This window comes from Bactrocera neohumeralis, chromosome 2, assembly GCF_024586455.1.
Source record: "Bactrocera neohumeralis isolate Rockhampton chromosome 2, APGP_CSIRO_Bneo_wtdbg2-racon-allhic-juicebox.fasta_v2, whole genome shotgun sequence".
NCBI classification, from domain to species: domain Eukaryota; kingdom Metazoa; phylum Arthropoda; class Insecta; order Diptera; family Tephritidae; genus Bactrocera; species Bactrocera neohumeralis.
In genome coordinates, this window is record NC_065919.1 from 43,805,218 (window position 1) to 43,819,852 (window position 14,635).

The 14,635-nt window shown below is 35.8% G+C and overlaps 1 protein-coding gene across 1 annotated transcript in view; it reads left to right on the top strand.

Annotated features, from left to right (window-relative positions):
- LOC126759385 (uncharacterized) overlaps nucleotides 1-14,635 on the top strand; it is a 31,553-nt gene that overhangs the window by 13,741 nt on the left and 3,177 nt on the right. Inside the window, exons 2-7 of the mRNA XM_050474178.1 lie at nucleotides 7,670-7,747; nucleotides 7,824-7,898; nucleotides 8,098-8,293; nucleotides 8,377-8,686; nucleotides 8,748-8,911; nucleotides 9,706-9,782. Coding sequence (XP_050330135.1) covers nucleotides 7,670-7,747; nucleotides 7,824-7,898; nucleotides 8,098-8,293; nucleotides 8,377-8,686; nucleotides 8,748-8,911; nucleotides 9,706-9,782 — 900 coding nt within the window. The remainder of the gene's footprint in view (nucleotides 1-7,669; nucleotides 7,748-7,823; nucleotides 7,899-8,097; nucleotides 8,294-8,376; nucleotides 8,687-8,747; nucleotides 8,912-9,705; nucleotides 9,783-14,635) is intronic.

Below are 14,635 nucleotides of genomic sequence, written 5' to 3' on the forward strand. Positions count from 1 at the left end.
TTGAGCTGTTACTGGTTTGTTAATTACGTTTCAAACATTTGGCTGCCGAGGACGAGTTCATGCTATATACCTCTTCTAATCAACCTTTCCTCTTAGTACTTGGCACTAAAGGCCTAAAGAATGCTTTGCATTATATTGACTTTAAGGGGAAACTATAAACTTTAATAGTACATAGCAATGAACTAATATTTTGTTTTGGTACAGATTTTCTAAACTGACAATTTTGCCTGTAAAAACTGTAAAATGTTAAAATTGGCTATCAATATTTAACCTGAACTAGCTGGAACCATAACTTGCCCAGTACTAGTTCTTCCAATAAAGTAGTTTAGTTCTTCCTCAGAAAATGTAAATGGTTTCAGTTCGTTAGAAGGACATATTACGCTCAACATATTTCAAGAGAAAAAGCCGCCACTGTTAAAATACATACATACATCGGCATGTGTGTATGTATGTTTGAAACCTAATTCGTAAGGACCGGCATTTATTTATTAGTTTTTACAAACTGCTACGTATTTCTTGACGTTTCATTAATTTAGTGCAGAAACTGATTTACTGCAAAATTCATTGCCGATTCATAAGTGACTTCATGTCCTTATTTATTTATTTATTCACTCTGATGTTTATATTCTCATTCTTACATTTACACAAATGTCTGCATGTCCTATGTAAGTATCAATAAAGTGCTTTAATGTCCCATTAAATAGCCTACAAGTGTGCATGCGGTTAAAATCTTGCTGACAGTGAAAACCGCAAAATCTGTTCGAACTGTTCAAAATGCAGTCACGCTGACGAAATAAACCAAAATAATGAATGAACGCAGCAAGTCGCATATAAAAACGCCTATAGTGAGTCATTAGCAATGATTTTACATATACCCAAGAAGCTGTCTGTATATACCTTTTACAGTCGACCAGTGCGGGCTATTTCTGCTTTTCCGAAAGTAGTCGCGGTAGTAGGAAATACGAAGGCCTACAACTCTGTAAAAAGATGCGCTCATACAGCATCAGTATACATACATATGTATATTAATTATATTGTAATAAAGTAGTATTCAACCTTCATCAATTAGGGTGATCATGTAATAATATAAGTATCTGAAATTCCGAGAAGTTAGTTTACATATATTTTGCCTTTTGAGTTTTACGCTTAAAACTGATTTAAAAAACGCATTTTGCTAAAATTTTGGCGTTTTTAATTGCTCAGCACCAAGTAATAAATATTGTAAAATATATAATTTTTATTCTTCCCATTCACATTAACTGCTTTCGTAATACACTCGAATATTCTGGTGATTTCACACTCAGTGCTCATTTAAGCCACTCAAGAGCGTAGGACTAATTGTTCACTCTTTTATGCACCAGCATTTGTTTATTACTGCATGTACCGATAAAATGTGTGCTCACAAAAGTCATGAGTAATGAAATATTTTCGATATAGAGCCGAGCTGAAGTATTGTTTTAAGTCTGCTCCGTGGTTTGATTGAGACCACAATACTCGCTATGAGTAAGAGCTTAACATTAGTGCTTCTCAAAGCCTATTAAGCCGGTTATGAGTTGAACAGTAATTATTATGCGTTTCAGCTACGGTACAATCCAGTCACAAAAGTGTGTGACGGCCCATTAAGCTACATTATATTCGCCCACTTATGAATTCAGCGATCAGCTGTTCGAATTGGTTTCATTTGTTTGTTGTTCGTTGTGCGGAAGATAATATGCGTTGAAGCCGCAGGTGGTTTCTTGATGCTTACTGCTTAATTATCTTTGAATTAAATTTGAAAGGGAATCAATTAAGTTTTGAACGCTGTTACTTTGTAATTTCCAAAACTCCTAGACGTAAATCACCAGATTCTTATAGAGCGACTAATATCCCAGTCACTTTTTTTTCCTACATAATGATTTTTTGACATATTGCATTCGACAGCTTATGCCCCACCATGTGAGCTTATTGTGCAGTACGAGGGGAACCTAAGCGATGCCTTTGATTTTTAAAGTTCTTTGAAATACAATTTTCTTTTATTTTCAAATATGTCCTGAGTTGTAAATATTGTTGAGTTAATATATAAGCTATGTTAATAAAAACGGATAGAATCGGCCTACACCTTCCCTAATTTCATATTCATTCCAAATATGAAATGTTTTCAACAAATTATGTTCTGAATAATATGCTCAATGTGGATAGGTACCCTTTACTCAACTCTATTTCAATCGGCTTTATACCCAACATAGTTTTTAGTGCGGGTAATACTATCGTTATAATATTTATGAGCAGACTATTAAACTTCATGTACTTAGTAATATCGGTGTTCCACTACATACATATGGTGAATACTATATACTGGATTTGGTTTATCTTGTGCATTTAAAGTGATTACACTAGTTTACAGTACATTTGTTGCCGAAGAAATTTTAGCTGTTGCTGACTACATATAATATGCTATTTCCAAAAATATAATTTAAATATTTTTATCAGCTCTAGTTTCAGAGTTTCAGCTATGTAGGTATTACACAGAAAAAAACATGTATTTATTAAGAATAATTTTATTAAGAAAAATAACTAATAATTAAGTTCTGAAAAACTTCGTTTTAAAGCTCTTCTCCGATGTGCAGACTTGGGAAAATGACGTATTAGAGACCGACAATAGTCAGATATCATATTTGTATCCCAGAAACTCTCATAGCGCTCTTCCATGACGCGTAAGTCTTGATGCATACGCTCTCACTGCTCTTCGCTCATATCTCCTAAATTTTCCGGAAACCTCTCTAGGTGACTATGGAGGAAGTGGAGTTTTATACTCATATTGCATCCCATATTTTTTAATTGTAGCAGAAGGTCTTCTACAAGTTCAATACAATTTTCAGATTTTTTATTTCCGAGAAAATTCTGCATCACAGATACGAATGCTGTCCAAGCCTTTATTTCTGACGCAGTCATAGAATTTCTAAATTGAGTATCTTTCGTAAGTTGTCTAATTTGGGGGTCATCAAAAATTCCGGCTTTAAACTTTTCCATAGTGAGCTGAGGAAATTTTTGGCAAATGTAAGAAAAGCAGTTCCCATCTTTATCTAGTGATTTTACAAACTGTTTCATGATGCCCAGTTTTATATGTAATGGTGAAAGGATAATTTTGTTACGAGCTACTAATGAATTGTGGACTATATTGCGCTTTCCAAGCTCCATTTTTTCTTTCAATGGCCAGTTTTTTCTTACCCAATGCTCTTGTTTAGCTCTACTGTCCCAAAGACATATAAAACAGGGAAACTTGGAATAACCACTTTGTTGACCGAGAAGAATGTTGACCATTTTTAAATCGACACAAATTTGCCACTCTTGGTCATTGTATTTTATTTTGTTCAAGACTAGCGAAATATTACAATATTCCTGTTTTAGTACGTTTTGAGCTGTCAATGAATAAACGCCAGTCGTTTGGTTCGTATCGCTTCAAGCTCATTTTTATCAACAAGTTTTTGATATCTGAACAAAAGGTAATGCCGTTTTCATCGGAAAAATAACGCCGTAATTCTGCATCTCTTTCACGATAAAAACTTATTTCAGTATCCGAGGATAGCAAGTTCTTTTCTTTTAGTCTTGATGCTAACAATTCTGAAGCTTGTTTAGAAAGATTTAAGTCTCTTACAAGATCATTCAACTCATTTTGGGAAAAGCGTTTTGGCTCATTAGACACACCTTCAAAATCAGCATCATTTTGTGATGAGCTTGGTCCTTCAATGTCTTGCTCTTATGGTTCAGATATATTTTTAGGCTCTGAAGAGTTAGGTGAACGCTGCACTGGACGTGGAACACAACTAGTACTTGGGTACTACCATTTAGGTCGATTTCTAGTGTTTAAACCGTTTATGTTCACACTACAAAAATAACAGTCTACGATGTGATTTCGTGGTTCTCGCCAAATAGTCGGTGTCAAAATTTAAAGGCACTTCTTCCACCACTTTTCCATAATCTTAAATATTCCACACAAGATTTACAAACACAATTGGGAGCCCACGAATTCTTATTTTTATCCAAGAGCACCCCAAAATACTCAACATAGGTATTTTTCACCAACTCTGATATAACTTTTCTACAATTTTTAAATACATATTCTCCGCATATGTAGCAAAAATGATCTGGTTTATTTAAACAACGTCTTCTTGAACTACTCATGACGCAAAAATGTTGAGAAACTAATATTAACACAGTAAAATACGTCTGTTTTCGATTAATATATATGCTTAAATGATAAAAATCAAAAACAAAGTAACTCGAGCTGCTCAAAAATTTTTGAGGGTAGATTTGACAAAAACAAGTAATAAGTGAAAAATATCAATCGCAGAATTCGCGGCAACAGTCAAAAAGTCCAATACTGTAAACTAGTGTTATTATTAAGAAAAACAAGTATCTGGAAATTGCGAATATAACACAAAATTTTTAACTATTAATCAATATTTATTTTGTCGTCTTCAAAGTAATCCCTATCAGATGTAATACACTTATGCCAACGTTTTTTTTTTTCAGTCGTCGGAACTCTTTTCATAAGCAGTTTTTGTGATGGCCTTGAGCTCCTTCAGCGAACTTTGGTTTAACTCTTCGTTCGACCGAAAAAAGGTTCCACGGAGCAGTAATTTCAGTTTGGGGAACAAGAAAAAATTCAAATACGGTTGTTGATCGTTAGTATTCATTGCGTTTTTGGCTTGGTCACAATCGTTCCTCGATGCCATGGTGCATTATCATCCTGTAGAATCCATGAATTGTTTTTCCACAATTCCGGCCGTTTTCGACGGATACAGGGGTTTTTTCCGGAAAGTAATAGGACTGAGTCGATTTAAAAAAAATTATTGAATCAATCGTTACAATTCTTTAAAAACTTTCAAAATTGGCTCGTTCTCCGTCGATGCAGTGCTGCCAGCGCGATTTCCAATCACTGTAGGCTTGACGGAAGGCGTTCTCCGGCATATTCTTGAGAGTCGAGGTGCATGCTGTTTGGAATCCCCTTTCATCGGCCTTTTCAGCAAGGAAACATAAAAAAGTCCGGGGAGCCTTGGTTTGATAGCTGTTTACAAGAAAGGTGGTGTAAGACGGGGCGTTGTCGTGGTGCAACTTCCAATCGGCACCGATTTTTTATCGGACCCGATTGACTCTTCGTTTGAGTCTCTTGAATACCTCCATGTAAAACTAGGCGTTGACGGTTTGTCTAGGAGGAACAAATTCATGTTTACGATGTCTTTGATGTCAAAAAATACAAAGAGCATCGTTTTCACTTCGGATTTGCTCAATCTTCCGGTCTTCATCAGCGATCTCTTCCCGGCCTTCCAAAAAGGCCTGGTGCCACCGAAACACACCACTTCTTGCTAAAGCGACATCTGGGTAAGCCTGCTTGATCATATCAATCGTCTCACAGAATTTAATATCGTACCTCTGCTCTAACGAAAACTGCAGTTTCGGCTTGCACCACTCACAGAAACACGTCGCGCGAAAATGTTTGTCCTGACTCTCCAGATGCTCGGAGATAACTGACCAGCCGTTCGTTAGCTAGGAACGCCCTCTACCGAATCCAGTTGGTGCGCGCATGCTCCGAAGTACAGTCGCGGCGGAAGAAATTCACTTCTATGACTTTCCGGACAACCCCTGTATTCCCACAAAAATGTCTTAATACGGCCAAATAGAGCTCCTTATTGACACAAAACTACGAATAGACTTTCACGTGTTTTTTTCGGTTTCGTCTTGTGTTTTCTCTCCTTTCCGATGATTGTTGAGTTATGTACATATCCAACTCATAAACCCATGTCTCATCGGCAGTTATAATGCTGTTCTTGAATATGGAAGCAAACAATCAAGCATGCCCTTAGAGACCTGCTTACGGTACTCTTTTTGAAAAACATTCAGCTTTACCGGGACGAGTCGAGTTTAATACCCAAAATATCCACAAAAATCATTCGAACGGACTCGCGAGAGATGTCGAGCTCTCTTACCATCTCACTAACACTCCCCTGATGATTTTCTAGCACTTCTTCACTTTTTTAATATTTTTATCAGTTGAAGAAGTCGAAAGTCGTTCAGAACGAGGCATGCCTTCAATGATCTCGCTAATTTAAGGAACTATTGTCCTGGGTAAATGGTATGGTTGGAGAAGGCACTTTTAGTTCTTAAGGCCTTCTTAAGGGGTTATGTACGTGCTTTTCTGCGGGTAAAAAACCGCCTTTTTCAACTTTTTTACTTATATAAAAAATGAGATATTTTATTAGAATTTGTTATTGCTACAAATGTACTCTACTAACAAAAAAAATTCTGAAATTTTTGGGAAAAAATATTTTAAACTCGGCCCATTGCGACGCCATTTCTGGAGATCCCTCGGATAAAAGATGCACACCCGCGTTGAAAAACTAACTCCTTACAGGATCACATAAAGTGAAAAAATGCGTTTTTTAGTTAAAACCGTAACTTCGAACTTGGACGAGGGAAAAAAATTTAAAATTAGATTTTTGGCAGACATTTTTCCAAAAATAAATTAAAATTTCAGTGATTTCGCAACATATTTTTTTTCAAATAGTTGTATTCGAAAAAAACCTCTCGTCCAAGTCTTTAAGAATTGTATCTCAAAGACCTGTGTAAAATTTCATGAAGAGCGGTTGAGTAGGTCTCGAGAAAACTTACCAACGGACCGAATTGCTTAATAACTACTGCTTTAGAGCAATTTTTTTTCGTCCTCTCGCTTAACTACATAAATCTGGAACGCGATTCAGGCACATACTGCTAAGAGTAAAAAATAGTAAGACTTTGTTTATAATTTTAAAATTTTTAATTTATTCTTCAAAATCTATGTAATCCCTCTAGGCCCAATACACCTCTGCCAAAGCTTTTTCGTTTTCTCGAAACAGTCAATTTCTTAAATAGACTTCAGTGCGCGTAGCGATTCAAGTTTAATGCCTTCAATGGACTCAAGATAGTTTCCCCGGAGCGGTCGTTTGAGTTTAGTGAATTAGGCAAACACGATGGTTCAGGCACGATATTGGGTGAAAATTTGGTTTGGTGCAAAAACCAAGAGTTGTCGGCTAATAATTCCGGTCTCTTTTTACGAAAGGCTTCGCGCAAACGACGCATAATGCTCCAATAGTATTCCTTTTTGACAGTTTGGCCGGATTCGGAGTGCACTACAATTCGATAATCGAAGAAAACTGTCAGCATAACCTTGCTTTTTGACCTAATTTTACGAGGTCTTTTTTGCTTCGGCTTACCGTTGCCACAATACTCGGCCGATTGATCATCTGAGTCATCGCCAGTAATATACGTTTCACAACATCCTAGTAGTCGGGAAGCAGTGCTTTACGCACGTTAACGCAACGCAGTTTTTCGAAAAAATTTAGCGATTTTACCAGTTACACTACTTGAAAAGGACAAAGAACAATTTCTGTTTTTTGCTAAACCTACACGATATCCAGTTAAATAGTTAATTATATAAGAAATGTGGTGTGGAGCCTCGATCACTCGAATACAGTAGAACACTTAAATGTTTTGTAAAACCTAATAATTTTAAAAAGTAAATAACTAAAAACTACAATATTTTGTCTTTGTATGCATTTGTTATTAATTGGTATATTAACTGTTACAATTAAAAAAAAAAATATTCAAAATTATGCAGTGTTTTCTAACCGACGCACATGTCTAACTCTTTCAGATAGTTAGCCCAATTGCTGGCTATACTTACGAATATCGCGCAAATCGACAAAAACGCTCGCCCAATGAAGCTAAGAAGGTTAGCTGAAGAATCAATTCAATTGAACTTTTGAATTACTTAAACGAAATACTTTATAATTTTCAAAACTCTGCAGGTAACAAAAGATTTCGAAGCGAACTTGGATCGAATTTTTAAAATTGGTAGTGATACGGGACTTGTACTTTTCAACGTAAGTCCCACAAGGCTTAATGCTTTTAAGACACATGCAATTTGCTTCTCTAAACACACACACACACTTTCTTCACATGCTTTTTCACTTGCCTTTCTCCTATGAACTAGTATAAAGCTTCCTCTCGCTTACACTTACTATCTTACCACTTTTCCTTTCGCTTTCTGTTTGTTTCTCGTTTTCAATACATTTCATATAGGACACATCGCAATCGGCACAAACAGATGTTATGTTTAAAGTGCAAAGATCACCCGACGGCAAACTGAACGTGATTTTTAACGATTTTCTCATTTTCCAGACGACAACTGCAGGTACACCCACCAATAACAACTACAATAATAACCAAAATACACAACACAACAATCGCGACAATGACGCGATTATCTTTTCCGATGGTAATTAGCAATTAATATAATTATTCCTTCATATAGCTTAAGAAAAGATCAACGTTTCATAATGAATGGGTCATTGCTTACAGATGGGTATCTCTGCAGAGAAAGACTGAAGGGGAAACCCTATTGTTTGGACGTGCCAAATTATTTGGAGTCTTCGCGGTTGGATAAAATTGATGAGGACAATTTTGAGAAATTCAAATCATATTTCAAAGACGATGTCGTGCCACCGCCAGACATAACGCAACGTATGAACTCGGACCCGCAGGAGGAGTACTATTGCAGCAGCAGATCGCATTTAATATATCCGAAATCCGCGGAAACGATGGAATCCAAATGGCTGTTGGTCGTGCAACACGAGAACCACAAGCAGGGTATTTTAGTGGAACAGTGCGAGTAAGCCTACATAACGCAAATTCTAGACATAACTTATCGTAACTCTTTTGTTCAACTACAGCGAAGAGGAGAAGCCCTGCCGATTTCAGGAGTTGCTGCCGAAATTCTACACATCGCGTTGTAAGCAGAATTACATCTATAGAACTATGGTTGTGTCGGTCGACGGCAAGCTGCGTGAGGAACAAGTAAAAATGCCCAGCTGCTGCAAATGTGTGTTGCGTTACAGTCAAAATTGAGTGTAAAAGCTCTGCAATGCATACACACATACATATACAACATGTATTTGAAGGCTCAGTTCAGAGCGTTGCACATGGCTATATGAGCACTGGAATTTGTTAACGCTATTTAAGCGGGCTTTATGTTTTCCCAGGCGAATTTAGAATACGTAAAATATATTTCACAGTGCCAATAACTATTAAACTATTGTAAATTACATAAGTTTGTAAGTAGGAACGAAAAAATTGTATAGCGACAAAATGATGCACTTCAATATTATATTTTATAGCTCATAGGCATTTATTATTACTTTTATATTTTATTTTCATTGAAAAAAAAACAAAACGACAACTTTTGTGAACATTTTTATATTTTAACATATACAATGTATATTGTAAATAAATTTTTAAATTTCTCTTAACCACAAACAAACAACTTTTATAATATGTATTGCATAAAGAGCACTGAGACAATTAATAATCAAGATAATACTGTGGGCAAAAAATAGCAAGACTTTTTAATTTAAATTTCAAGCGAAAACCCATTCACCGAAATATTTTTTTTTGGGTTTTGGGTGCCAAAAGTCACATGAAAATAATCATTAGTGTTTAGTATTCGCTTGCTTTTCTGAATTACATGAAGGGCACTCGGCGATTCTTACGATGAGCGAAGTTATTCAACAAAGAAGTTCCATTCAATTTTATATGCGGAATCAAGTTTCTGGTTCGAGACGTTCAGAAAGTTGAAAAAGGTCTTCAGTGATAATTGTGCAAGTGGTTTTGATTGGCTCAACTTACTCAAAGAGGGATCAGAACACGTTGACGACGAACTACGTCCAGGACGACCATCAACATCAACTGATTATCAACACATCAATAAAGTAAAGGGATTAGTGTTTGAGAATCGACGATTAACAGTCAAAGATCTTACTGGCATTGTTGAAATATCGGAAGGATCAGTTAAAACCATTTTGAAAGAACATTTGCCCTAAGAAAAGTGAAGGCATGAGTGGTTCCAAAATCATTCCATTTTTTTTCGCGTTAACGTCTGTGAAACAATGCTTTCTGGTTACCAGGATGTCATGAAAAATGGTTAAAATTATGAGCAATGTCTTTCCATTTTTTGTCCATAATAGTATTAGTAAATATTGCACATTAACTTACCTTAAGTCTTTAAAAAAATATTGCTGTTCTTGAATACTTTTTCTGTAGACCACATTAAATTTTCAATTTTATCAGTTTTATAATTATATTAATGAAATACTCGTGCTCAAATATGTAGAAAACAAATTTCTTGACATTCTTCGGTATTATCTTACAATAGCTTTCTTCGATCCATCATTTCTATACACGCTATCTTTGCAGGGAGTTGTTCGATTGGTTCCTCTCCAATGCTTGGCGAATCGAAGAAAGCTAATATTTTTTTTACTTTTAATATTACGACATCGAATAATTTCTAAAATAGATATCGTGCACCACATGAAAAATCGCTTTTCAATAAATATTGAATAGTTTAAAAAATAAATTAAAAGTTCACTATGCCAAAATTTTTTTTTATCACCAAAAATTCCTTGGATAAATTTTTACACGCTCGCAATATGCTGCACATGAATCTAATAGTTTTGTTAGTATTATTCGGTTTTCTATAACACCTAAAGCTGATTGGGTAGATATTGATTTGTGTATATACAAATTATCAGGATGACGAGACAAGTTGAATTCCGGATGTTTTTCTATTCATGCAAGCGATGACATGAATGAAATTTGGGATATCGCGATGATACTTGGTGTACAAAAACAAGTGGCAATCCTACAATATGCGAAAATTTATTAAATGCTGTAACTAAACTGCAAATTAACGGGATCATCCACCATCGCGCTAAAAAGTCTGACAAAGTTTTGCCAATGGGCTTGTATAGAGATATACATAGTCTTGCTTTTTTTATGACATTTAATTGGGTTTTCCAATAAGAGTGTTTTAAATTCTTAAGAAAAAAACACACTAAATAATAAAGAAATGAAATGATTTTTTTTTTTTAATGCAAAGTATGTACAACCCACACAATTAAGTTCTGAATATAACATCATTCGAATGGCCTCTGCAACTTTTTTGCAGGAACGAATTCTATAAAACCAATTTCCGGGAACTTGTTCCACTAAATCAAGTCATATGTCATGAATAACTCGTTCAGTATTGACTACAAAGCTAAAATATAGTCTGATTTATTGCTAAAGACCAATGACTTCAAATAACCCCATAAGAAATAGTACAATGGTGTTAAACCACAACTTCTTAGAAGTCATTCAATGTCACAATTTCTTGAAATAATCAAGTTTTCAAGCTTTTTCCGCAATAATTCGGTTATTACACCTACCGTGTGGCACGTAGCCCCGTCTTGTTGGAATCAGGTGTTGTCAAGATCAATTACTTCCAATTGCAGCCATAAAAAGCTGGTTATAATCGATCTGTACCGCTCGCCATTGACAGTAACGGTGGCACCAGCTTTATTGCGAAAACAGTACGGGCCAAATACACACCAAACTGACAATTTAGGTGAATGTTCGTGATGATTGTTAATGAATAATTTTGTAGATTTTCTTCGCACCAGAATCAACAGCTTTGTTTATTTACCGCACTACTCGGATGAAGGTGAGCCTCATCGGAGAAGATGATTTTCTTAAAAAAATCGTTATCGTTTTCAAGTAGTTCCAAGACAAAATCAGCAAGTTCACCACGTTTACGGTAGTCCAGTGGCTTCTGTTTTTGAGTGAGAAAAATTTTATGGATGATTGTGTTTTGAAACAGTCGCAGTTCTTGATAACGACTGGGAGTCAACAAATTGGTGTCTTCAGCAACTTTTGCCTGAACGGCAGCAATATTTTCATTACTTCGAGCGGTTCTTTATCTTATTGGCACTTTTACATTATGTAAAGAAAACTTAAGCTCGAAGCTTTCAACAATTCGATGAATAGCGAGCACAGCTGGTTGATTATTACGACCATAAATGACAAAAGCGCACGAGCGTTGGAGAACAATTATTATTATATTCTTGCAACCAGTTGCTACAGAGTATTATAATTTTGTTCACTAAACTAATCGAGATAGATATAGGGTAATATATATATATGTATATAAATGATCAGGATGACGAGAAAAGTTGAAATCCGGTAGACTGTCTGTCTGTCCTTGCGTCCGTACAAGCTATAACTTGAGTTAAAATTGAGATATCTCGATGAAACTTGATATGTGGGTTCCTTAGTACAAAAAAAATTTCGTGTTTGTAAGTGGGCGTAATCGGACCACTGCTACGCCCACAAATCGTCGGCAAACTAAACTACATCCACTTCCAGCCATGTAATAGTATAATAGTATAGCAAGATATATAAATATGTATAATAATAGCAAGATTAAAATGAGAAGTGATATTGAATACTTTTATTCAAGATGCGTTCCAAAGTAAACAGAACTTTTTTAATCTGATGGCGCCATCTATATTTCGACTGGTGTGTCAGAATCTGCTATCTTTATCGATTGTCCAATTTCATGATATTTCATCGATTGGAAGTGAAGTTATTGCGTTTTAAGTGTCAGTATGTTTGTGTTATCGGTGCAAAAATGAGCTTTGAACAAGGTAAACATTTAGTTTTGAAATTGGTAAAACTTTTACCGAAACGTTTCAATTGATGAAACAAGTTTATGGCGATGATTGCCTATTCCGTAGCAGAGTGCACGAATGGTTTCAACGTTTTCAAAGGGGTCGTGAGGACATAAATGACGACGAACATGTGGGCCAATTAAAATCCGTGATCACCGGATATTCCATCGAAAATGTGCGTGAATTCATCAAAAATCAGCCGAAATCATCATTGAAATTCTTGGAAATGGAATTGAACATCTTCAAAACATCGATTTATCGCATTTTGACCGAACATTTGGGCTTACGAAAGGTGTGTGCACGGTTTGTTCCGTACAAATTGACTGACGAACAAAAATTGCTCAGAATCCAACATTCGAAGGACGATTATTTGACCAAAAATCACATTTTTACCATTAACCACTCTCCGTATTCACTTGATATGCCACCGTGCGACTCTTCCTTTTCGCAAAAATGCATTTGCCCATTAAAGAAAAGCGTTATGCAGACGTAGAGGCCATTCAAAAGGCTTGCACCGGCATTCTGGCGGCCTTACCGGTAAACGAGCTAAAACACTGGTTCGACATGCTTTTGGAGCGTGCAAAAAGCTGTATTGAAGCAGAAGGAGACTATTTTGAATAAAATAAATTGATTTTTCCGAAAAAAAACATTTGTTCTGTTTTTTTTTTTAAGTTCTGTTTACTTTGGAACGCCCCTCGTATTATATATTATATATGTACATAGTTTAGTGTCGAAAATGGGTGTAATGCATCCACAAATTACGCCAGTCCACATACATAAGTATATTACACACAATAATTAGCATTATTCGAGTGGAGACTAGATCGAATATATCGGCAAAATTTTGAGTTATCTTAATAAAATTGAGTAGAAATATTTTTGCATGCATGTTTTAGTTTAATGCTAAAAGTAAAAGTTATATGCTTAGGCCTTCTCCCGGACGAAATATACCAAATGTAGGGATCCAATGCTCCAACTGACTTGAGAAGTCAATAAGCAATTTTGCAAACGATATTTTCTCCCCAAGAAGCTGTTCAATGGTAGGAACTGCAGTTATCGGACCTATATTGCATACAGCTGCCATACAAATTGAACGATCGGAACCCACCGCTTGTATAGGAAGCTTTGATGAGATATCTTCACCAAATTTGGCATGGATTATTATCTAAAACGTAGGTGCAAAATACGAAGAAATTGATCAGATCGGATTACTATAGCATACAGCTGTCATACAAACTGAACGATCGGAGTTAACTTATTTTATGGAAAACTTTTTCGTTTGAGGAGATACATTCATATTTTTTCTAAGAATGAGTTGTATTATGAATTGTTTTCGGTAAGCTGAGTGTGACATACTTAAGTGTGTATTCTAGTCTAGAATCCTGAATTTCGAACTTTCTTGATGGTTGAGTCTAACACCAATAACTAATTTATTTCATAAGAGACCCTCTCATAGGTATATTACTAACTTTTTAGTCTGCCTGATTTTAGTATCGACTCTCATTTATCATATCCATGAAATGTTGTTCATAAAAAAATAAAAAGAAATATATCAGTATAGAAAACATACAAGTTTTTAATATAACCTGAAAACCGATTATTTGAAAATCCGCTCAGTTTACAACAGCATGTCAATCGTTCTTCCTTCTCGTAGTTCGGCGCCAATTGGAGATACCAAATGGAGCCAGGTAGTTTTCCACCTGTCCTTCAATTCGCTCAATTATGTCAGTGTGTCGTATATCTCATACACCTCATCGTTCCATAGAATGCGATATTCGCCGTGGCCAACGCGCAAAGAACCATAAATCTTCCGCCGAATCAGATGATGTCATCATCCGTGCCTCTGCACTACATAACAGGACGGGAATAATGAGTGACTTATAGAGTTTGGTCTTTATTCGTTTACTCTCAATTGCCTACTCAGTATGAAGGAGTACCTGTTGGTAAGAGTTATTCTGAGTTGAATTTTGAGGTTCCAAGATAGACGGAATATTCCACGACTTCGAAGTTATGACTATCAACAGGGACGTGGGAGCCAAGTCGCGAATGCAAATACTTTCCAGCCCTGAACTCATACT